At 46.3% G+C, this 25580-nt stretch overlaps 1 protein-coding gene across 3 annotated transcripts in view; it reads left to right on the top strand.

Moving 5' to 3' along the window:
- Positions 1-24438, top strand: part of LOC123349368 (cytochrome P450 2D15-like) — a 28973-nt gene extending 4535 nt beyond the window's left edge. For all 3 annotated transcript variants that reach the window (XM_044987378.1, XM_044987386.1, XM_044987394.1), the window contains exons 3-11: positions 5131-5841; positions 7146-7317; positions 8642-8794; positions 9110-9270; positions 11108-11281; positions 15893-16034; positions 19505-19692; positions 20164-20305; positions 22653-24438. In XM_044987378.1, coding sequence (XP_044843313.1) covers positions 5629-5841; positions 7146-7317; positions 8642-8794; positions 9110-9270; positions 11108-11281; positions 15893-16034; positions 19505-19692; positions 20164-20305; positions 22653-22831 — 1524 coding nt within the window. In that variant the 5' untranslated portion in view covers positions 5131-5628 and the 3' untranslated portion in view covers positions 22832-24438. The remainder of the gene's footprint in view (positions 1-5130; positions 5842-7145; positions 7318-8641; positions 8795-9109; positions 9271-11107; positions 11282-15892; positions 16035-19504; positions 19693-20163; positions 20306-22652) is intronic.
- The last annotated feature ends 1142 nt before the right edge of the window (positions 24439-25580 follow it).

Genomic DNA, 25580 nt, shown 5'->3' with positions numbered 1-25580 from the left:
GCCAAGCAGACATGCTCCAGGTGATGCTAGCTCTTGAAACCGAGCAGCTCCACGCCCGCCCTCCCCTGCAGCCGCTGCTGAACACTTTCCCATGCACCCCTCCCACACCACCAGCACACTCTTATCAACCTCCTGGCTCCACTCTTTACCCGCAGCATTCAACTCCTCCCTCCTCACAGTCCAGCACTGTGGCCTCCCACTGCATTCAACACCCATCCCTCTGCAGTTTGGTCCTGCTGAAGTACAGCACCTGCTGCATCATACTCCAAAGGAGAAGGTTGGGTATGATCCCTGGACATACACAAATCTGTAGCTGTCTCGGGACCCTTCCTCCTCTGGAGACCTTCCCTTATCCCCCTCCCTGCTGATGAATTTTTTCGTTTGACTCTCTCCTCTGATTGATGTCCTTTAATAAAATAATTGTGTTTGTTTGAAAGCAATCTTTATTCTATTACGTGAAAGCAAAAAGAGCACTGCAAAGCAACATACAATTATGTTAAGGCCCCTTCTTGCATCATATGCACCAATCACCTCCTAGCATTACAAGCACTGCAATCCCAAGCATAGCAACAGATATTAGTAGCTTTCAGCTTCAAATTTCTGCCTCAAGGCATCCCTGATCCTTATGGCCCCGCACTGTGCCCCTCTAATATCCCTGGTCTCCGGCTGTTCAAACACAGCCTCCAGACACTGATCCTCTGCGGTCCAGCCCTGAGTGAAGCTTTCACCCTTCTCTTCACAAATATTATGGAGCGTACAGCATGCGACTATAAGCATTGGAATATTGTCATCAGCCATGTCGAGCTTCCCATACAGGCATCGCCAGTGGGCTTTTAAATGGCCAAATGCACACTCCACAGTCATTCTCTACTTGCTCAGCCTGTTGTTGAACTGCTCCTTGCTGCTGTCAAGTTGCCCCACGTATGGCTTCATAAGTCATGGCATTAAGGGGTAGGCGGGATCTCTCAGGATCACAATGGGCATTTTGACTTCCCCTATGATGATCTGGTCCGGGAAGAAAGTCCCTGCTTGCAGCTTCTTGAACAGGCCAGTATTCTGAAAGATGCGTGCATCATGCACCTTTCCTGACCAGTCTGCGTTAATGTCTGTGAAACACCCACAGTGATCCACAAGCACCTGGAGAACCATTGAGAAATACTCCTTGCAATTAATTTACTTGGTAGCTAGGTGGTCTGGTGCCAGAGTTGGCATGTGCTTGCCATCTATTGCCCCTCCACAGTTAGGGAAGCCCATTTGTGCAAAGCCATCTTGTCATAAACCTACAGCTAAGGGTAACATAAAATCCCTCCTTTACCTGTAAGGGGTTAAAAAGATCAAATAACCTGGTTGGCACCTGGTGAAAAGGACCAATAAGGGAAGAAGATCCTTTCAAATCTGTGGGGGGAGGTTTTGTTTGTGCTCTCTTTGTGTGCTGTCTCGGAACAGAGAGAGGGACCAGGCAGGAAAAAAAACACCTCTCCTAAAACCCTACCTGAAATAAGCATCTACGATAAAAAAAATTGTAAGTAAAGCAAGGAAATGCATTAGATTATCTTTTGTTTTAGCTTGTGAATTTTCCCTATGCTAAGAGGGAGGTTTATTCCTGTTTTTTGTAACTTTAAAGTTTTGCCTAGAGGGGAATCCTCTGTGTTTTAAATCTTATTACCCTGTAAAATTGCCTTCCATTCTGATTTTACAGAGGTGCTTCTTTTACTTTTTTCTTTATAATAAAGTTCTGCTTTTAAGAACCTGATTGGTTTTTAGTGTCCTAAAAACCCAAGAGTCTGGTCTGTGCTCACCTTATTAACCTATTTGTTTGGTATATTATTCTCAAGCCTCCCCAGGAAAGGGCGTGAAGGGCCTTGGGGGGATATTTTGGGGAAACAGGAACTCCAAGTGGTCCTTTTCCTGAATCTTTGTCTAACTCACTTGGTGGTGGCAGCGATACCGTCCAAGGACAAGGAGGAATTTGTGCCTTGGGGAAGTTTTTAACCCAAGCTGATGGAAGACCTCCCCCTAAGTTTATTTCTATGTGGGTCCCCACATCTGTACTCCAGAGTTCAGAGTTGGGAGGGAACCCTGACACATCCACAATGTCACGCACGTTGCCCAGAGTCACGGTCTTTCAGAGCAGAATGCGATTAATGGCCCGGCACACTTCCATCAACACGACTCCAGCCATCGACTTTCCCACTCCTAACTGGTTAGCAATCGATTAATAGGAGTCTGAAGTAGCCAGCTTCCACAATGCAATCACCACGCGCTTCTCCAGCGACAGGGAAGCTCTCATTCTTGTGTTGCGCTGCAGGGCTGGTGCGAGCTCATCACAGAGTCCCAAGAATGTGGCTTTTCTCATGCAAAAATTCTACATCCCAGACGTGCATCACAATGTGATCCCACCACTCAGTGCTTGTTTCCCGAGCCCAAAAGTGGTGTTCCACTGTGGTCAGCACCTCTGTGAATGCCATAAGCAATCTCGTGTCGTAGCGAGTTTGCGTGGCGAGATCAATGTCACACTCCTCTTGACTTTGCAGTTTAAGGAATAACTGCACTGGCACATGTGACATGTTGGTCAGTGCAAGCACCATTCTGGTCAACAGCTCGGGATCCATTCCTGCAGCCAGAAAGAGGCAGGGCAGGGCGTGCAGTACACAAACCATTGAAAGATGGCACCAAATACAGACAGAAGCACAGGGATTGCTGGGATGTGAAGCGATGCATCACAGAGCATTGGGATAGAACCCAGGATGCCCCGCCACCCCTTCTGCCCTCCCACAAGTCTTCGCAGCAAAAGAGGAAGAAATGCTCTGTGGGATAGCTGCCAAGAGTGCACCGCTCCAAATAGCGCTGCAAGTGCCGCAAGTGTGAACATGCTATTGTGCAGGCAGCTGACAGTGTGAACACTGATGAGACCGGAGTCCCTTTCTACTCCCTTAAGACTAGTCCTTCATTAGGGTGCTACTGACTAATGCTGAGTACTGAATACTTCCTGCCCTACGAATGGAACACATTGCTTCCAGTGAAGAAAGTTTACCAGCATATAGTAACATTTCTAACTAGGTGTAACAGGGTCAGCACCCACCTCTCATGAGTGCTCCCTTTTCTCTGACCAATATGCCTGCGATCCCAGTTTTTTCCCCCAGGGTGGCACCCACCTCTCATGAGTGCCCCCCCGCCCAACCTGATGGTTCTCTCAGAGGGTCTTCAGCGATTCAGCCCTCTGGCTGAGCCACATACACTGTCTCCTCTTCCAGGGTTTAAAGTCCAAGTTCTTAGCTCAGCCCTGGTATGGGGCTGTAGCCCTGGTATGGGGCTGTAGCTCTCAGGCTTCTCCCAGAGGCACTACCTTCTGCAACCACCCAGCCAGTCCATCTAGCCGAGTATCCTGTCGTCTGACAGTCGCCAATGCCAGATGTGCCATAGGGAATGAACAGAACAGGTACTCATCAAGTGATCCATCACCTGTCATCCATTCCCAGCTTCTGACAAAAATGGCAGATATGGCAGCTATGCTAAACATTCATATGTCCCTTCATGCTTTGACTTGTAGGCTCTAAAGCAGTGGTGGGCAACCTGCGGCCTATCAGGGTAAGCTGATTGTGGATTGCAAGACATTTTGCTGATGTTGACTGTCCGCAGACATGGCTCCCCGCAGCTCTCAATGACTGCGGTTTTCCGTTCCTGGCCAGTGGGAGCTGCAGGAAGCATGACACTATAACCAGAGCTAGCACAGAAGCCAAAACACAAAACTACTCTAGGTTATGGAGAAGGGTTTGCCTTTTGGGACCTTGCTTGCTCAGATTCTCTTGCAATATCACTGAATACAGGCTGAGGAGAATGTAATGGGCTGGACACACAGCAAAAAGCATTGCAGTCAGACTTTGGGTGCATAAGGCACTTCAAGGTGGAAAGGTTTATTTGTTTATTTTATTTTTTGTTGTTTAAAGGCTCAATTAGCATTCCAAGAACCACTGCTGTGCTCTACCCATATCAGGCAACTGTAGCTTTCAGCTCAGGTTTTGTTTTGTTAAGGTACCAGGGGAATCAGTGACCTAACAGTCCCATAAGAGTTCTTACTCCCTCCGAAAGCTTTCCCAGCAATTAACCAAGAACAGACAATTTCTCTTTTTTCTGGAACTTGGGCTCCTTCTGTCCAAGGACTCTTACCCGACCTTGGCAAACATCAGTCTTCTTCACGGTGACCCTGTATTCAGTCATTGTTCAGGCTTTGCCTAGATGGTTCCCACCAGGGTAATCTCCAAAATATGGGCCACAAGTACAAAACTCAGCCAAATTATACCCCTATGTCCCCAAATTACCTGAAGTTAATATGTAAATGTGGTACTGCCTTGCTTAGTCCACTCCTCCTGGTCTCCAGCAGATGACAGCAGAGAGCTGACTCTGTTACCTTCCTTCTTTCCTAGGCTTCAGGCCGCAGGACTTACCCTACTGCAGGGGTAGGCAACCTATGGCATGCGTGCCGAAGGCAGCATGCGAGCTGATTTTCAGTGGCACTCACACTGCCTGGGTCCTGGCCACTGGTCCGGGAGGGCTCTGCATTTTAATTTAATTGTAAATGAAGCTTCTTTAGTTTAGTTGTATATTATAGACTTATAGAAAGAGATGTTCTAAAAACGTTAAAATGTATGACTGGCATGCGAAATCTTAAATTAGAGTGAATAAATGAAGACTCAGCACACCACTTCTGAAAGGATGCCGACCCCTGCCCTACTGACTGACTTCTCTGAGGATTTACAAGTCAAATTGTTAATTAGTTAGCGTTAAAATCAATTATAAGTGAGCTTTTAAGAAATGCAGCACTTGGCTCATCTTTTCTTTGACTGAATGATCCTAATAACAGAGTAAGACAGACAGTTCTAGGTGGTTAAATCTCCTAGAAAACACATGCATAAACGATTTTGAAGAAATTAGATTGTAATTAAGTTAATTTATTAATGATTGATGCCTAATTGTTATAATTCCAGTCATGGATAACTCAGATCCTTCTTAAGTAGTGCCATTGTGATGGTTAGATTCCAAAGGGATGAGCAGCCATATATATTTAAAAAAAAATCCAACTAGATAATGATATCAGAGGTAACAAAACCAATCAAACCTCTTCCTTTTTAGCTAATTTGCCTGCTATAATTCTATTGCTGAAGTGGAGCGGTGGAGAGAGTGGGACAGTGTCAAGAGCTCTCACCAGTACATTTTTTGGCTCCAACTATCACAAGATTGGCTCCCAGCTGCGACAACTCCTACAGATTTTGTGTAAAATTATGGCTTGTGTAAAATGGGGACAGGCACACCTTCCTCACCACTCCTACGAGGTCTGGGGAGGAGCTGAAGAGAAACAATAACTACACAGCCCGGCACTTCGCTATTTATAAAGTCCTGTGCAGACTTATGGCACTTTGTTATTAGAAGAGAGGACGTGAATAGAATAGAATAGCTAGAGAAATAGATAAAAACAGAGGGAAAAGAAGAGAGGGATGGGGAGCATGAGAGAGGGAAAGTAGGAGAAAGAAACTGAAAGACAGACTGGGAGAAGGTGAAACAGGCAGAGGGAAAGTGTTGGAGGGGAAAGGGAAAAAATATTCGGGGACAGAGTGAGGTAGGAGAGACCCAATGGAACTGCTCTCTTGGCTTGGGTCCCAGCTCCCATCCTTCTGGAACAGCTTCACAACACTTGGCCTCTTTTTTGCTGTCTTTATCCTGCTTTTCGATCACATGAAGCGCAGAAAGAGATGGAAAAACTACCCCCCGGGTCCTGTCTCCTTCCCTTTCATTGGGAACCTGCTACAGTTAAATTTCCAGTGTCCTCGCCTTGCTTTAACTGAGGTAAGTGCCGGAGGGACAGATGCCTTTCAGTGACTGGCAGAGAGGGTTGGTGAATAGCACCCATGCCAGATCAGTTTCCGGTTCTTGAGTGGCAGCTGAAGTGCATTTTATTATTTACTGCATTGCAGGAAGATTTCAATCTATAAAAGGAGAAAAAGCTAAACAATAAGAGCAAAGCAAAAAAGCATTTTACATTTACTTCATGTGAGCTTGTGACATCCCTCTCTCACTGTAATCAGTGTAGGTGGTTGGTTAATTGTTGATCAGTCATACACTATGGAACCGTGTGTACATCGAGATTGTAAATCAGTTTGTTAATATAAAGAAAGCATTGACACTAGATTACACTACTCTAATGGTTGAGAAAGCAGCAATGTAAGTGCCTTATTCTTCATTTGGGCCCTTAAACTAGGACTTGGACACACCCTCCCAAGGTGTGTGTGTAAATTGGAGAATTACATCACTTTAGCAATGGTTCCCATACACAGCTGTACAGTAGAGCTGGTGGGAATGTTTTCATTGAACCAGTTTTTGGACAACAAATGCTGGTTTTGATGACTATTCCCCGGGGGTGGCCTTTCGAAGGGAAAATTTGTTCACTTTGGAAAATGTTTGTTTCAGAGTTCTTCATTTTTAATTATTTTTATATTATTTCGTAACACATCAGTAGCAGTACTATTCAGAGCACTATGACCACTGACATGTTATGGATAAAATGTAACTAGACAAATAAAAAAGCCCCATATAACAAAACAGCATTAGAACCCAAACTTCTAGATTTCAAAATGACATTTTGAAACAAAAACTTTCCAGAACAGAACTTTTTTTGGGAATTTCAATGTCTGGGAAATTTGTTTTCATTCTGATTCTAACCAGAAACAAATTTCAAAATGTCAAAGTTTCCCGCTGACTAGAAATTGAGTTTTGACCAGCACGAATAGACAGCCGAGTATTCGTGCAGTGAGACAGTACTTTGAAACCCAACAATGTTCTTTATGGCCAAATAGCTGTTGGGAAATTAAGGTGGCAGGGGAGAGGGACACCGATTGCCTTCTCGCCCAAATCCGCACGTCATGATATGAGACCGTGGTATTGAGCTAGATCCCTCCTGCCAGGTTTGGGCATATTCCCTCTTGGGTCTACAGTCTTGCAGGTATTAAGCACTCTGCAGTCAAAGCCCCTGTGCTCTCTGACTTCCACAGAGTATGCTGCAGTGTCTCTCATTTTAAGCTACAGCCTTTGTAGCTGTTTTTTCTCTTTAATCCTTTTTTTCTTTTTTTCCCCTTTTCTCTTTTACTTGACAGCTCAGTGAGAAGTTTGGAAAGATCTTCTCTCTCCAGGTTGGATGGAAAAATGTGGTCTTGCTGAATGGGTTTGAAGCTGTAAAGGCAGCATTGGTCCAGAGATCAGAAGACTTTGCTGATCGACCACCCTTTTCCTTATTTGACCATATGGGCTATAGAAAAAACTGTGAAGGCAAGTGTCCTTCAAAGTCCAGGGCAAATTTCCCATCTCCTCCATGCACATCAGTTCTTGGGGAGCACAAACAACATGGCTCTGCCTTCAGGGTACATTATGGGTCATGTACATTGTGAGTGTATATACATACACACACGCACAGTGTGCACATACAGACACCACTGCCCTTTGCAGGATGGACCGATTGCTAATCTGGTTGTTACAGGCAGGGCCGGCTCCAGACCCCAGCGCGCCAAGCACGCGCTTGCGGCGGCGTCCCGCGGGAGGGCGGCAGGCGGCTCCGGTGGACCTCCCGTAGGCGTGCCTGTGGAGGGTCTGCTGGTCCCGTGGCTCCGATGGACCTCCTGCAGATGTGCCTGCGGACGGTCCACTGGTCCCGCGGCTCCGGTGGAGCATCCGCAGGCATGCCTGCGGGAGGTCCACCGGAGCCACGGGACCAGCGGACCCTCCGCAGGCACGTCTGCAGGAGGTCCACCGGAGCCGCGGGACTGGCGACCGCCAGAGCACCCCCCGCGGCGTGCCGCCGTGCTTGGGGCAGCGCAAATCCTAGAGCCACCCCTGGTTACAGGTGAGTAGAAACTGTTTTACAGCCTGACACTGGGCTTCTCTCCAGCTGCCCCAGGCTGCTGGTGTCACAACATTGCCTTTCAGCAAAATGGATGCCACCAGCAAGAGACTCAAAGGCCAGCTGGCATTATAAACTTTCTTTGAAAACCCGTTTCACAGAGAGCCCCTAGAGTGACAAAAACCGGAAGTACCAGGTCTGGCCCATGGAGCAGTGTTAGGAACTGTTGCTCTAGCTCACACAGCTTCCCAAGGGACCCAAGCCCATTTCTCCCCACAAGTATCACCTTCATGAGCCATGTGTACAGTGGCACCAGGGCCGGCTCCAGACCCCAGCGCACCAAGCGCGTGCTTGGGGCAGCATTTTGCCAGGAGGGCGGCAGGCGGCTCCGGCGGACCTCCCGCAGGCATGACTGTGGAGGGTCCGCTGGTCCTGCGGTTTCTGTGGAGCATCCGCAGGCACGCCTGCGGGAGGTCCACCAAAGCCGCGGGACCAGCGGACCCTCCGCAGGCACATCTGCAAGAGGTCCCCCGGAGCCACGGGACCGGCGACTGCCAGAGCGCCCTGCACGGCGCGCCACCCTGCTTGGGGCGGCGGAATTCCTAGAGCCGCCCCGGAGTGGCACCATTAACAGGGGAAAATAAATTAACTAAAAAGAGTAAATACAACCAAACCAACCCTTTCCCATTTATTACAGCAAGGGGGATGGGGGAGGACAGGTGGCTATTTGACTAGTGTTTCTTTGAAATCCTGCAGGGATAATGATGGCAAGGTATGGCCATGGCTGGAGGGAGCTGAGGAGATTCGCACTCTCCACCTTGAGGAATTTTGGGCTGGGGAAGAAATCCCTGGATCAGAGTGTAACTAAGGAAGCTGGATTTCTATGCTCTGCGTTCAGTTCTAAAGATGGTATGTTTGGGAGATTGGAAACTCTCATATTTCTAGTCATAAAGCAGGGAGGGGGGCTCTCAAGAGTAGGGTACATGGAGCTCGAGGGAAGAGCAATTCTAGAGGAGGAGGAGGAGGAGGATGAGGAAGAGGAGAGGTTTGCATGTGGAAATGATCCAGCCATTGTGGAAGGGATTCAGCTAAATAGCAAGGTGCAGTGTATTTCCCACTTCCTGTGGTGTTAGAGGGTCTCATTGAATACATCCCCATGTAGTAGCAGGCTGCGATCCTGGTGTGCCTCCTAATCTCTTGGGTTGGTTCTTGTATCTTTTTCAGGCCATCCTTTCAATCCACGCTTCCTCATAAACAGTGCCGTCGGCAATGTGATGTGCTCAATCACTTTTGGCAACCGCTTTGAGTACAACAACGAGAAATTCCAGAGGATGCTACACCTGATAGAGGAGGCTTTCAATATAGGAGCTGGAATCCTGTCCCAGGTAGCCCACAAGAATCTGATTGTCAGTAAAACCGAAACCTCTTGGTTGCCTGGGTGGGTCCGAGGGGGATGAAGAGCTCACGCTCCATACAGTGTTTTAGACAAAGGTGCCATGGTGCGTTTGATGCAGGGATTATGAACCAGTTTGGATAATACAGAAATCTCCTGAAACCCATCAAATACTTTCTGGCTAGGGTTTGCGCATGGCTATTTCCCTTGAGTTCCTCTGCATTTTCTAGAGGCAGCTGGGTCAGGAAACGGGACTGCCGAAATGCCCGGAGATAGCCTGGTCTCTTAGGCTTTGTCTGCACGGGCAAGTGAAAGACAAAACTTTTGTCATTCAGAGGTGTTAACAAAACACCCCCGCAAAAGACAAAAGTTTTGTCGATGACAAGCACTAGTGTGAACAGCGCTTTGTCGGCAAGAGCACTCTCCTGCCGACAGCACTAACGCCACTGTTTGGGGATGGAAGTTTTTTGTCGGCAGGAGATCTCTTTTCCGCCAACAAAGAGTGGCTACACCGCGCACCTTTTAGCGCTCGACTGTAGCGGCACAGCCGTGTCACTCAAAGCTGCGTAGGGTAGACATAGCCTTAGTATTTCTTGGTCAACAAGAAATGTGTACAGGAAATTCTTCTAAGGAAGGATTGTTATTGGGAGATTTCCAGCCCAGTTTGGATGGACTGGGATGGTTTAGAGATGTTTCCTAATTTGTAAGTGTTTTTCTGAACAGAACATCTAAAACTTAAAAAACCAGCAATAACAACAAAGGCAACCCCAGACTTTAATGGTTTTCAATACAGTAAGAGAACTCTGCGAATATCTTTAGGAAAGGAAGGCATCCAGAACCTCCCACCTTCTCCCAGCTGGGAGCACAAGTGCTTTCGCTCTATGTGATTTTTGCAAGAAGCTGTCAGACTGCATCTTACTACTATCTTCTATATCACACACACATTCTTACAAACAGGGGCGGCTCCAGGCACCAGCACGCCAAGCATGTGCCTGGGGCAGCAAGCCATGGGGGGCGCTCTGCCGGTCGCCGCGAGGGTGGCAGGAAGGTTGCCTTCAGCAGCATGCCTGTGGAGGGTCTGCTGGTCCCGCGGCTTTGGCGGACCTCCTGCAGGCGTGCCGCTGAATCCGCGGGACCGGGGACCTCCTGCAGGCAAGCCGCCGAAGGCAGCCTGCCTGCTGTGCTTGGGTCAGCAAAATACCTAGAGCCGCCCCTGCTTACAAAAGAATCCTATTAGTACAACCAAGATCAGAGAATGGCGAGTGAGAGACTTTCCTCTCCTCCAGAAAACCAGGCCTTCAAGGGAATGCCGCCCTTACAGGCCCTTGGCCATCACACTCAATAGATACATCAGGAAAAAGAAGTATATGAGCCCAGCCCATAAGGGTCAGTGACATTTATCCTGAGTAAGGACTGCAGCATCAGGGCCAGTATTTGTAACATTTAAAATATCTCCAGAGCCCTGAAACAATAAGAAAAGTCTCAACAGTAATCTTTCCCCAGCCCCCAACCCTTTCACTGTTCTCGTGTTGCCACTGTCATGCCGATAGGAGGCTAGGTAACAGCTCAGTAACAGAATTGAGGAGGGTGTTTACTCCCAGAGGTGGTTAGTCAGATGGTTAACTTACATGCAGACAATGTTGGTCACAACACATTGTGTTGCATGGTGGAGGGAACAAGGTAGGGAGCCCAAAATGTTTACCCAGTGTGAAGTGGGGGATCTGGCCTGTTGGGAACATTCCATCCCAGTTCCATCTCTTCCCCTGCCGAATATCTGAGAACTGCCTTCCTGATCTAATGCTTTTCTTCTCCTGTCTCTTCCATCCTAGATTCTGGACTTGATGCCTTGGTTGTTGTATATTCCTGGGCCTCATCATAACATCTTCCAACCCTATATTGATAGCTTTGACATCCTAAGGGAGATTGTGAAGAAGCATAAGGAGACCCGGGATCCAGGCTTTACCAGAGACTTCATTGATGCTTTTCTGGAGGAGATAGAAAAGGTAGGAGGAGACAGACATGGATCCTTGTGGGGTCGTATTTTGCTGTTTGGATATGTGTGCTTGTGATGGAACAACCCGTCAGTTATGCTGAGACCTGGATCCTGCAGGTCCTTTCACCCGAGTGCATGCAGCAGAGAGCTGTTGCTCTCCAGTCCAAGTAGGGACAGCAAGTGGGCACACACATGCAGAAGCACTAGGTTAGTGGAATTAGATATCGAGATCCTCATACACCTGCCCCCTTACACTCAAGGACACATGGAAAAGAAAAGTTCAGGGTGTCTAAGGAGGCCTTGGTTTAAGTGTAACCTCAGCTCACAGATGCGGTGCTTGGTTATTTAACAATTCACCTTGTCTTCCCTGCCTCTTATCTCTGTTCCAGTAGCACTTCACTCCCAGCGGAGTGGTATATGGCATGTATGAGAAAATGCCAATCAAAATGCAGTTCCAGATAACTATTCCAACTATAGCCCCCGAGTGCTGTATGAATATACGAGTAGGCACCATCCTGGCCCCGCAGACTTTAGAGTATAGTTTGCTTTATTCTGTGCAATCCCTTTCCTATTATTTACTTGCCTATGTGTGGCAAAGCAGCCCTACCAATACTAGTGAAGTTTTAAACTCTCATCGGACCTTGGTGGGTTTTCCTGTCAGCATGCATCCCTTACCCAACTGCAGAGAGAGACATGGCGGGAAGGTGAAAGTGAAGTTGTGATGCCCAGTGATATGACCAAGTCCAACAGTGGCACTGTTGCTAAGTAAACACCAATGACACTATGAAAAGGCACAAAAATCCCACATCACTAATTATAGGACATGTACTGATATTGAGGAGTTGCCAGTAGCCTTCTCTTGGCCAGGTCTCATGGCTTATAAACTCATTCTTATTTTCTTTGACTTCTCTGTTGCTTTCTGAATGACATATTTGTCTGTAACCATGCCTCAGTGGGCCACAACTGAGAATGCCAAACTCAGGACAAACTGCTGAGAACCAGGGCAAACATAACCCAAAACTGGTGGTTATTCTCCCATGAGATATACCAAACCAGCAACAAAAGTAAACTCCTGTTTCACTACCCTGGCTAACAAGAAGTCATAAAAGCAGCTTCCTTGGGCATTCCAGTTCTTATGTCACCACCAAAATACTGGATTTAAAGGGGAGTGATTCTTTACAACCAGTCTCATTAATTAAAAGGTTCTTCTGATCCCAAAGGACCAGCCACACACGCAGGTTAATATATAACTCAGATTTTACCCAAAAATCACGCTGATGTCAGTCCTTTAGTATCTAAAATCTAAAGGGTTTATTTATAAAAAGAAAGAAAGGGAGAGTTAAAATTGGTTAAAGGAATCAAATACATACAATAATTGCAAAGTTATTGGTTCAGGCTTGTAGCAATGATGGAATAAACTGCTGGCTTAAGTCAAGTGTTTGGCTGCTTCCAAATTATTGGAAGGTCCTCAGTCCATTGGTTAGAATGCTCCCATTAGTATAGTCCAGAGGTTTGGGCAGGAAAGAGGCTGGAGGAGGATAGAGGCTGGAGCCAGATAGAAGTAAAATGTAGGCGTTTCCAGGCCTTTTATCTCTTCTGCCATGTGGAGGGAATTCCATTGCTCTTACTGTGGAGAATTACAGCAACAAGATGAAGTTTGGAGTCACATGGGCAAGTCACATGTCCATGTACTTCGTCTAGTCACAGCAGGAAATTTCATTAAGTGTAGATGGATGTCTGCCATGGTCCATTGTCAGTTAAATGTTCTTTCAACGGGCCACTCCATTTGAATAGTCCCTCCAAGATGTGCCTACCTTGTGGGCGGTACCCCAAGAGCACACATTTGAAATCCAGGTATAGCGCCAATACTTATAACTTCAAATACTAAAATGATACATGCATACAGATAGCATAATCATAACCAGCAAACCATAACTTTTTCATAGACACCTCACTTGACAACCTTTTTACAAGATTTGCTGCAAATATATAACAGTGGTTGCAACAATTATATATATGGTCATATTGTAATCAGATAACATCACACTGTCCTCCTTTGGTTTCTGTGGTACTGTTTTTTCTTGGTTCTCCTCCTATTGTTTTTTCCCCAACTATTCCTTCAGCATTCCCTGTGGTGGACTCTCCTCCGCTCTTCCACTGTCTGTGGAAGTCATAAAGCCTCTGTCCTTGCCCACTCCCTCTACACTGTAACTCTGAGGAACTTCATCTGCTTTCACAGTTGGAACTTTCATCTCGAGGCTGATAATCAGCAAACCTACCTCAGCTCTCCTGACCCATCTCTCGCTAAGGAGTCCTGTATTTCAGTCCTTCTGACATTTCTTCCTAGGTGACTTGTCCGCAACATAAGTTTAACATAGCTAAAAATGAGATTCTTACTTTTTCCCCAAATCCCTCTTCCTGCTCATCCAGGATCATAAAGCGAGGGGTATCTATGAACCCTTCCTCTCCTTCTCCTCATGCACACATCCAATTTAAAATCTTGCTGCTTCTTCCTCCACTCTACAGGTTCCTTCTTGTTTATCATATCACATTTAAATCTCTTGTCCTTGCCTTGAAAGTTCTACACAACCCACATTATATCTTGGACATAGTCTCTTAATGCATCACCCCCATAACCCGTGATCTTTCAATGATGGCTGTCTCAATGCCGTGCTCATATAATTCCAGGGCCGCCCAGAGGATTTCGGGGGCCCGGGGTCTTCGGCGGCGGGGGGGGGCCTTCCGTTCCGGGACCCGCCGCCGAAGTGCCCCGAAGACCCGCGGCGGGAGCCCCCCGCCGCCGAATTACCGCTGAAGCGGGACCCGCCGCTGAAGTGCAGCCCGGTCTTCGGCGGGGGGGGGTCCCCGCCGCGAGTCTTCGGGGCACTTCGGCGGCGGCTCCCGGAACGGAAGGGGCCCCCCGCCGCCGAAGACCGGGCTGCGCGTCGGCGGCGGGTCCCGCTTCCCCCCCGCCCCGGCCCCAGCCTCTTACCCCCGGCTCCCTCCTCACCCGGAGTCTCAGCGCCTCGCCGGAACAGCTGCAGCGTATGGCTGGCGGGGCCTGAGCTCCGTCCCGCTCAGAGCCGTGTGGTGAGGGGGCGGGGCTGGGAGCTCCATGCCAAGCGGAGGGAGCTGAGCTCAGCCCGGAGCTCCCAGCCCCGCCCCCTGACCACGCGGCTCTGAGCGGGGCGGGGCTCAGGGGCCCCGGCGGAGACTTGGCGCTTGATGCGCTGAGGCTCCAGGAGAGGGGCGGAGGCGGGAGCCTCCGCTGTTCTCTTGGGGGCCCCTGCGGGGCCCGGGGCAAATTGCCCCCTTTGCCCCCCCCTCTGGGCGGCCCCGTATAATTCCCCCACAGTTTTCTCTGTGTCTTCTTTCACGCCACCTCATACCACTGAAACACCCTCCAAATTCTGGTCCACTAAGCCATTGCCTTCTCTTCATCCAAATCCCTTCTAAAGATCCACTATTTTCTTCTTGCCCACAAGAAGTAAGTCCATGATTTTAAGCTATTAAAAATATCCTTATTATAATTTCCTTTGGACTTCCCATGGCATCCTGTCTATTCTGTATCTCTTGCTTAGATTGTAAAACCTTAAAAGGACTGGATCTGTCTTTATTTCATCTTGTCCAGTGCCAAGCACTTTGATAGCACTTACCTTCAAATAATACCTGGAAATTGAATTCACCTAGAACAACTGAGCCTTAAATAGGAATTGTTACTGCATCTAAAACCATGTATCTGGGATTCTTACTTCACTGAAATGGCCTCATAATACAGTCTTTTTAAACCTTATTTTGTGCTTCTGTGAAATCTAGCATTCTGAGCCTTGAAAGTAATGCAAAAATATTTCAAATTTCATTCCCGTACTTCATGAAGCCTTAATGACTCTACCTTTGATCAATGCATGAATTTCCAGTTTGTTTAGCTCTTCTCAGTCAAGGAACAGAGAGGTAGCCATGTTAGTCTGGTTCTGTAAAAGCAGCAAAGAATCCTGTGGCACCTTATAGACTAACAGACGTTTTGCAGCATGAGCTTTCGTGGGTGAATGCCCACTTCGTCAGATGCAAGAGTGGAAATTTAGTCAAGGAAGAATCTTGTAACTCATTCATATTTTGAATTCTAATCTCTACTATGAAGATTTTCAATATTGTGGGCCTGTTTCCCCACTGCTCTATACCTTCTATAAACATGAGCACCAGTTCAAAGGGAGTGTAAAATGCTACCACTCTGGTCAGGCATCATCCTCCACTCTGCACGGGTGTCAATGATTACACCAGGTGTGGGGCAACAGGGACTCAGACCCCTATGTCTGGAAAATGTGTTATACACCCAAATGTATGCTCCTAGGTAGTAGGGTGAATTAAAGAAAAAACAACAAACCCAAGTTTGAGGAAGAGGGGATAGCTCAGTGGTTTGAGCATTGGCCTGTTAAACCCAGGGTTGTGAGTTCAGTCCTTGAGGGGGTCACTTAGGGATCTTGGGCAAAAATCAGTACTTGGTCCTGCTAGTGAAGGCAGGGGGTAGGACTCAATGATCTTTCAAGGTCCCTTCCAGTTCTAGGAGATAGGTATATCTCCTATTAATTAAGTTATATGACAAGCCTATTTTTATTTCCTTCAGGCTAAAATGGACCCAGAGACCACTTTCAATGAGGACAACCTGATCTTTACAGTTTTTGACCTGTTTGGTGCTGCCACTGAAACAACCACTGTGACCCTGTGCTGGGCACTGCTGTACATGCTTCGCTATCCTGATGTCCAAAGTAAGTGATGCAGTTTGGGAGGGCTTATAGATGCTTTTGTCTTTCAGATGCGACCTCCTGGATTACAGCCAGTAGCATTTACTATTGGACTGAACTACAGTAATGAGGTGGGGATAATTCCACACAATTTCCATCAGGGAGCATGATGTGCTGAGGGGGAAAGCAAAAACCCATAGGGAGAGGGAAAACCCCTGTTAAAGATCTCAGTATGTGCATAGAAACCCACTGCTACTGTTAAGTGCACCTTGTGTCTCCAACAGCTCCTTGCTAAGTTTTCTCTCTCTGGCCACAAATGCTCTAGTCAAGTTTTTGGTAAATGACTAGTGATTTTGGGCAACTCAGCTTTTGGGTGTTCAACTTGAGATACCTTAAAAGGGCCTGATTTTCAGAAGGTGGCTACTCAGCACTTTCTGAAAATGAGGCCTCTTGTTAAAATGGACACCTACATATTATGTCACCCACAAGCACTAGTCACTCTGGAAAATCTTGGCCCCTTTCACTTCCACCCTCGATCAACATTTGCCTCTATTGCATAGCCAGACTTTGCTCACGAGTCCCAGTGCCCAGGGCTCTCTTATCAGATGACTTACAACAAGCCTGGACGTAACTTCAGGGATATATAATAAGAAGCCTTTTCTCAACTCTTTACACAATTTCTTCTTGAAGCAACTATTTCTCCAACACATAAATAGAGAGTCTGCACTCAGCTTAGTCCTAATACCACATAGGACTTAATTCAAGAGGTAAGTATAGTTCAGACACTAAGTGTCACAACCATATAAATAAGTTCAACTGCTGAAGGGAAGGAATCAAACCAAAAACTAGCACTTTCCAAGGGGGATTTTAAAAATGAACAAGGCAGTCAAAAAGGCACTATATCAGAAGTGAGGATACGGTAAGGTTGCTTAAGTAGCATCCTGGTTGTTCAAGCCAAAGAGGTATCTGTAAAAACTAAAATGGAAATCCAGCCCAAGTGATGCCAGTAGAAAGAAGGTAGAGAGGTATACTATAACATGGAAATTAGAAGAGGCAAGAGGAAATGTAAAGAACTTATATCCAAAGACATGAAAACAAAGACATTATTTCAGTATATCAGAAGCAGGATGTCTGGGAGAATTGGTTGGCTCACAGAACTACCAGGGAGGAATGGGAACAATCAAGGAGGATAAGGACATTAACAAGAAGCTAAATGGTTTCTTTGTATCAGTCCTCACTACAACAGAGAACCTTTGGGGAGATACCTCTGCTATACATTTTCAGGTAGTGATCACAAGGCATAGTCAGAGATAGAATTAACAAAAGAAAAGGTCCTGGAATAAATGGATACATTTAAGTGCCACCAAGACCAGCTGGCTTATCTCCAAGAGATTCCGAGGACTTTAAGCATGAAGTGACTGAGCTGCTAAGAAAATTGTGCTGTCTCTCAAATGATCAAATACCATACTTGGGGAGAAAATGTTGTAACAGTGGTTTAAAAAGCCTCTAGGGCTGTCTGGGGAAACGCAGACCAGTGAACCTTCCTTCAGTACAGACAAATTGGTTGAAACAATAAATAGAGGTAACCATGAAACACCTTGATTAACTGACATATCTGTACATCTGACATTTCCTGTTGTTGCACTTCTCATAGGTGCAACAACAGGAAAACAAAATGGATGGGGACCAGGTGGGAGAGTTTTGTTGAACATAAAGGAGACACAATGATGGAAGAGGGGCTAGTTGGGAGCTAGTACTGGCCCAAGGCAAATTTTTTGTCCCCTCCTGCACAGCACATTTTATCACATTTCTTAACAACAAAACCTTTACACAGTATCCTTGGTCTCCCTCGCATTTGTTCTTTCCCCTTTTCCATTTCCTTCACACCATCATCTCCTCACTGTAAACATTTTGCTCTGTGTTTTCAGTCTATTATCCCCTTAGCAGTATTCTTCAACGTTGTGTCCTAATTGTTACCTCTCTTTCCTTCTCTTCTCCATTCCATCTGCCTTCCTCTTCTTTCCTAAGTTGTGCTCCCTTCCTCCTTCCCCTAGGTTGTCAGTCTCACGTTCTCCTGCAGCCGGCACCAAACCCTTCACGTCGTCCTTTCTCACCCACAGGCATTTTACGCTCCCTCTTCTCCCCTCGGCCTCTCTCGCACGCACCCTCCGGCCTCTCACAAAGATCACTCTCTGGCTCAGCTGCCTTCCGTCTCCAACCCCTCCCACCCCACACCATCAATCAGACCAAACTGAGTCCCACACACCCCCTCAGATCCCACTCAGGCAGGCCGGCTCTTGCCCTAACGGCTCCATTCACACACATACCTCCCTGCAGGCTGCCCTACCTCACTTCGCTGACACCTGCCTGCGACCTAGGGAGTCCTGTCTATACAGTGGGTTAGTTCGGTATAACTTGTTGCTCAGGGGTGTGCGACGTTATTATACCCGATATAGGTCTGTAGTCTAGACCTGGCCTTGGTGTTACACAGCCTCCTGCCAAAACAAGACCCCGTCCCTCCACAGACACTCCTCCGCCACCCCTCTGCTGCGGAGAGCTCTCTCTGACCCCCTTTGTGCAGCCTCCTCTCTGCTCTCATGGTCCTCTCCCTCCTTCACTGCCCCCCACAGAAAGGTCAGCCTCCCTCCTCAAGCTAACTCACACCCACTCATTCCCTACTCTCTGCTCGCTTGTTCTCCTTCCGCCCACCCCCACCACCCTGGCTCTTTCTGCTGCTTCCTTCCCCAATCACGTCCCTTCCTCCCCTCCCCACCCCCCACCTCCTCCTGGGGCTTCTGAAATTCCGAGGCTTCCTACTGCGGATTATTCACACCTGTGAGCGATGTAGTTATGCTGACTTGATTTCCTAGTGTACAGGCCTAAGTAGTGCTGCAGTTTCTGTACTTCTGCCTTCCCCTGTAGGCTTGGCTGGCTGCAGCACAGTAGTTTGTAATATTTACACTGGTACAGCCCTGGGTACAGGGGGTCGGGGGAGGAGAGGCTAAAAATGGTTATGTGCAGGGGAGCGCTAAGAGGAGGTGGACAGCAGCAGGAGGTCACATCTTAAGGGAAAGATGACAAGCTTTTGCAGTTCTAACTCCATGACCAGAGGGAACAGTGGTGGGGAGGACAACATCCTGGAGGGAGGGTATCCCCCCGCACTCCCCACAGTGGTTGTCCCTGTGTCTCTTATGGAAATTGTGCCTCTGCAATCTCCTAGAATCCTTCATGTGTCAACAAAATAATAGCCAGGGTAAGTGTCTAATAGAGACATAACTCATGGAAACTTATTTACACTGAATATGTGTTACCTGTGTCTTGGATGGGAATACCAACTAGTGCCAAATATAAAGGGTTGATAGAGGGTCTCTTTAGAAGAGAAGTTAATGGGAATGTTTCAGCTGATTTCAGTGGTAACTGGATCAGACCCATAATAGTCTATTACATCTACTCTGTTATACTCCCTGCTACATAAAGTGTTTCTATATTTCCAGGAAGAGTCCATGAGGAAATTGATAAGGTAATTGGCAGGGACAGGTCACCCGAGATAGAGGACCAAGTGAACTTGCCTTACACCAATGCTGTGATCTATGAAACTCAGCGTTATTGTGATGTTGTTTTTGCTGGAGTGCCTCGCAGGACCTACCGGGACACCGAAGTTCAAGGCTTTTTCATCCCTAAGGTACAGCAATTGTGACCCCTGGAAAATTAATGCAGCCCAGATGCAGATTGCTCAGGGATATTGCTAGGACACGTAGTTACTTAGTCCCCGGCTGGTTATGTAGCGTGCTAGTCTAAAGGACTTGAACCTCGCCTAGAGATGTATTTCTACCAGTAGCTCCAACTGTATAGATTCAACTGAATCTCATTATGCAGAATTCATTTGCTTGAAAGTTTAGGGAGATCTGGAGTGGGAGGAAATTTTGTCCTGATAATATCATTGGAAATCTCATTTACATATACAAACTTTGATAGGCCTTTTCCAATGGAAAGTTGTGCCATTATCTGATTAATAGGGCAACAGAGAACTGCCTGGCTTTTCTTTCCCTATAGATGATAGTAAAAGGAAGCATAGGTAAAGTTGACAATGGTTTATATTCTCCTGCAATAACCTGTTTGTTTTTGTTTTGGGGACGTTAATGGGAATGTTTAGGGCACCACCATCGTCGCGGTTTTGTCCTCGGTGCTGAGGGATGAAACGGTTTGGGAGAAACCCCATGAGTTCTACCCGGAGCACTTCCTGGATGCAGATGGGCAGTTTGTGAAGCGAGAGGCCTTCCTGCCTTTCTCAGCAGGTAAATCCAAGGGCACAGCAATTGGGTGAGGCCGTCCCTGGGGAAAGGAATCACAGATGTCTTTATCTTTAAAATGAATAAAGGGCATCAGTTCTCATGCTGCAGGGCACAAGCCAAATATTAACTGCTCATTATGGGGCTTCTTGGACCTACGTCAAAATTCTCTGGTGCTGGTCACGGTCAGGGAGAGGATGCTGGACTAGATGGACCACAGGTCTGTTCCCGTAAGGCAATACGTGCATTCCTGTCTTTCAGGAGTTAGGTGTTTGCAGTTGTCAATGATATATGGCAGATATAGGGAAGTGGGGCAGATCCTTTGATTCAATTCATTGTTCATGGGGTCGGAGTCCTGCTCCCAGTGACATAGAATCATAAACATGCAGGGCTGGAATGGAACTCGAGAAGCCATCAAGTCCAGCCCCCTGCGCTGAGGCAGGACCAAGTACCCTGACAGGTGTTTGTGCAACTTGTTTTTAAACACTTCCAATGATGGGGACCTGGGGCGCCGGGGGTGGGGGACATGATCCCACTTTTTACCAGATGTAGGGGCAAGCAACGGGGGAGGGGGCGGAGAGGAGTGAGAGGGGGCGGGGCCTTAGGGGAATGGGTGGTGCGAGGGCAGGAGCTTGGGGAGAAGGGACGGCACGGGGTGGGGCTCCATGGGGAAAGGGCAGCGTGGGGGGCCAGGGTCTCAGGGAGAAGGGCTGTGCAGGGGCAGGGCCACAGTTCGGGCACTGGTGGTCCCCACACATTTAAGGCTCTTCTGCCGCTCCTGATAGGGACTCCTTGACCTTCCTTGGAATCCTGTTACAGAGCTTAACTACCCTAGAGCAAGAAAGGTTTTCCTAATATCTAACCTAAATCTCCCTTGCTGTAGATTAAGCCCATTACTGCTTGTCCTACCTTCTGTGGACATGGAGAACAATTGGTCACGGCCCTTTTTATAATAGACCTTAACAGATTTGAAGACTGTTATCATGTTGGCACTTGTCCTTCTTTTCTCAAGACTATACAAGCCCAGATTTTTCAACTTTTCCTCACAGGTCAGGTTTTCTAAACTTTTGATCATTTTTGTTGCTCTCCTCTGGACTCTTTCCAATTTGTCCACGTCTTTCCTAAATTGTGGTGTCCAGAACTAGACACAGTACTTCAGCTGAGGCCTCACCAGTGCTGAGTAGAGCGCAACAATTACCTCCTGTGTCTTACATACAACTCTCCTGTTAATACACCCCAGAATCATATTAGCCTCTTTTGCAGCTACATCACATTTACAACTCATACTCCATTTGTGAGCCACTGTAACCCATAGACCAGGGGTGGCCAAACTTACTGACCCTTCGAGCTACATACGACAATCTTCAGAAGTTTCAGCCCCACTTCTGCTGATGCCCTGAGCCCCAGCCGACACATCCTGCGGGGAGAAGCCCCAAGACCCCCCTTCTCACTGGGCAGAAGCCTCTTCCCCAGAACCCCACTGCAAGGAAGAGGTCCTGAGCTCCCCACTGCAGTCTGGCAGGTGGAGAATGTGGGGGAGGTATGGGGGTCTCAGCGAGCTGCACTTTAACTGTAAAAGGGCCACATGTGTCTCACGAGCCACAGTTTGGCCACCCTTGTCATAGATCTGTTTCAGCAATACTACCACCTAGACAGTTATTCCCCATTTTGTAGTTTTGCATTTGATTTTTCCTTCCTAAGTGAAGTACTTTGCACTTGTCTTTATTGAATATAACCTTGCTGAATTCAGCTCAATTCTCCAAATTGTCAAGATCATTTTGAATTTTAAACTTGCCCTTCAATGTGCTTGCAACCCTTCCCAGCTTGGTGTCGTCTGCAGATTTTACAAGCATACTCTCTACTCAATTATCCAAGTCATTAAGAAAAATATTGAATAGACTGGACCCAAGACTGACCGCTGCAGGACACCACTAGATATGCTCTCCCAGTATGACAGCAAACCATTGATAACTACTGTTTGAGTTTGGTCTTTCAACCAGTTGTGCACCTGCTTTATAGTAAATTCATCTAGACCACATTTCTCTAGTTTGCTTATAAGAAGGTCACGTGGAACTGTGTCAAAAGCCTTACTAAAATCAAGATACATCACATATATTGCTTCCTCCCTATCCACTAGGCCAATAATCCTATCAAAGAAGGAAATTAAGTTGGTTTGCCATGATTTGTTCTGGACAAATCCATGCTGCCCATTCCTTATAATGCTATTATCCTCCAGGTGCTTACAAATTTATGGTTTAACTAGTTGCTCTAGTATCTTTCCAGGTATCAAAGATACTTATCATTTTGTTTTTGGGGTCTCCCTCTTTCTCCTTCCTCACTCTCTCTTTTACAGGTCGTCGCATGTGTCTAGGGGAGCAGCTGGCCAGGAAGGAGCTCTTTCTCTTCTTCACAACCCTCCTGCAGCATTTCACTTTCCATATCCCTGAGGATCAGCCCAAGCCACAGGAAGACGGGCATTATGTCCTCATACATTCCCCAGACTTCTACGAGCTGTGTGCCATCCCCAGATAATGTGTCCCAGGCATGAGCTGCTAGATCTGCGTTGATCTGAGCTAAAGCTTCCACAGAAGAACAATATAGGAAGCACTTTTTTTTTAGATTGAAATAACTTTATCTAAGTGTTTTGAAGTTTGTAAAGAAATTATGGCAGAGACCCAACAACACGTGAACTTTGGATTCAAGATGCCAACCAGAACAATCGATGATTAAAATATTTGCTGTATTACTTAAGAAACAAGCCCAACACAACCAAAGATATAGTGATAACTGGGAAAATGGAACACACTGGAAACCATATTGGAAAAATCATGGAACCAACAATATGTTGGAAGCCTCAGTTCCGCCCCTTTTCTTTTCAGCTATATAGCTTCCCCCCATCCCTTTTCTCATACCTTTTTGTGTCTTCTTAGGTTATGAATGCTTCAGGGCAGGGAGCTCTCTTCTCACACATTTGCAAAGCACCTAGCTCATTTTGGTGCCACATAAATAAGAACACATTATAATAGTTTTAGAACTGATGCTAGCAATCAAATGAGATTTCAGGATTAGGTGTGGAGCTAAACCTGTCATGTCACTATGTGCTGATCATTTTAAGATGCAACAGCAAATCTTACAGCATTCCCACTGAAAATCCCATAGTCTATAAAATGGGAACCACTAAACAGAGCCATGCTGCCAATGTAACTCAACAGCCGTTATTTATAACATATCTGCCGGGGTTGTTGTAGTCCTGGGGCAAATATAATCCCTGTTTGTAAGGTTACTGATTTCTCAGAAGTTAAACCACAGTTCAATTTGGGCCTAGGTTTTTTGGGAACCTTTAGTGAGAATAAAACAGTTTGGTCTTGGGCCGTCCTGCAGAAATCATTGGGTCAAATTCAGCTGAGGTAAGCAGGGACAACGCCTCTGGTTTAAATGGCATTGCACCTGCATATGCCATGCCTGACTTTGGCCCTCTGCGTCTGTCCTTTACTTGGATTGAACAATGAACATCCAGCAACAAAAACCATCAATGTGAGGTTCACTACTGCAGCTCAGGAACAAAACACCACTAATCCCATGTATTGTTGAATAAAGCGTGTGGTAGCCTGACCAGGCATAAACTTACTACTATGAAACATGGGAACATGGCCAATACTTTGCTCTTTGGATTGCTGAATCTGATACGCAGACAGGTGAATCATCTAACTTCTTATCCTTTATACATATGTTTTTCCTGTCTAAATCTTAGTCATTTAATCCCTGTTTATTGTATTATTCTTTCTACTTGTGTGATGGTCTAATTGTAGTTTACTTAAAGCCAATACTTCCCTTGCACTTTCTTTTTTTTCTGTGACTCAAAACTATAAACTATCAATATATTAAAAAACTACACAGCACTCCCTATTGGCTCTGCATCATTCATAAAACACAGAGAAACCGGAACCAATATCCCCTTCCTCCTTCTCAGTTCCTCACTGCATTCTTGAGGGGGGCTCTTCTGTCCCCTCAAGAAGAGTAGCTAACGTTGGATACATGAATAGCAGCCTACAGCGTTGTCTGCCTAGGAAAGTTTTGTCAGCTATGCTGGTATAATGATACTGGTATGTAGAGTTGTGCAAATAACTGATTGTTTCAGTTCTGTGGCCAAACCAAAAAATAAAATAAAATATTTGTTTCAGGTTGACCTAAGCAAAAACAGAAAAAAAAATCATTTCAGGTCAAACAAAATATTTTATTTGATCTGAAACAAAATGTTTTGTTTCATTTGTGTGGTTTTTGTTTTTTTTACTATTTTTATTAATAAAATGGAAGTAAAATTCAAAGTGAAATGTTATTTTTTAATTGAAAAAATAAAAATATTTTGACTTTTTCTGAATATTTCCTCTTTTCTTTTTCAGTTGAAACAATTTGGCACATTTGACACAAATTTGCTAGATGTTGCAATTGAACCAATTATGGATTTTTTTGAAAAAAAAAACCCCATCATCTAAAAATTTAGCCCAGCTCTACTGCTATAGTTAAACCAGTATAGTTATACTGGTAAAAACCTCCATGTGGCTACCGTTTAACAGTGATGTTGTAGCTGGTTTTGACAGTGTCGGCTGTAATGTTGCAGATATGGAATATCTGTCAGGTAAGAGCAGTTTTTCAGAGGTTCATAGATTCCAGGGCTAGATGGGACCATTGTGACATCTAATCTTATCTCCTGTATAACATGGGCCAAAGAACTTCCCTGCTTGCTAACCTAGTGAGGAGGGCTTTAAACTAGGTTTGCCGGGGGATGGTGACCTAAGCCCAGAGGTAAGTGGAAGAAACACAAGGAGGAGGGTGCAACTGGGGAGGCTCCTGATTCATACTGAGAAAGTAGGACAATTGACTAGTTAACTTAGATGCCTGTACACCAATGCAAGAAGCTTGGGAAACAAGCAGGAAGAATTGGAAGTCCTGGCACAGTCAAGGAACTATAATGTGATTGGAATAACAGAGACTTGATGGGGTAAGTCACATGGCTGGAGCACTGTCATGGATGGGTATAAAGTGTTCAGGAAGGACAGGAGAGGAGAAAAGGTGGAGGAGTTGCACTGTATGTAAGAGAGTAGTATGATTGCTCAGAGCTCCAGTATGAAACTGGAGAAAAGCCTGTTGAGAGTCTTTGGGTTAAGTTTAGAGGCGAGAACAACAAGGGTGATGTCGTGGTGGGTGTCTGCTATAGACCACCAGACCAGGAGGAGGAAGTAGATGAGGCTTTCTTCAGACAACTTACAGAAGTTTCCAGATC

Source organism: Mauremys mutica, chromosome 1 (genome assembly GCF_020497125.1).
Source record: "Mauremys mutica isolate MM-2020 ecotype Southern chromosome 1, ASM2049712v1, whole genome shotgun sequence".
Lineage (NCBI taxonomy): Eukaryota > Metazoa > Chordata > Testudines > Geoemydidae > Mauremys > Mauremys mutica.
This window is presented reverse-complemented; position numbering and strand designations above follow the sequence as displayed.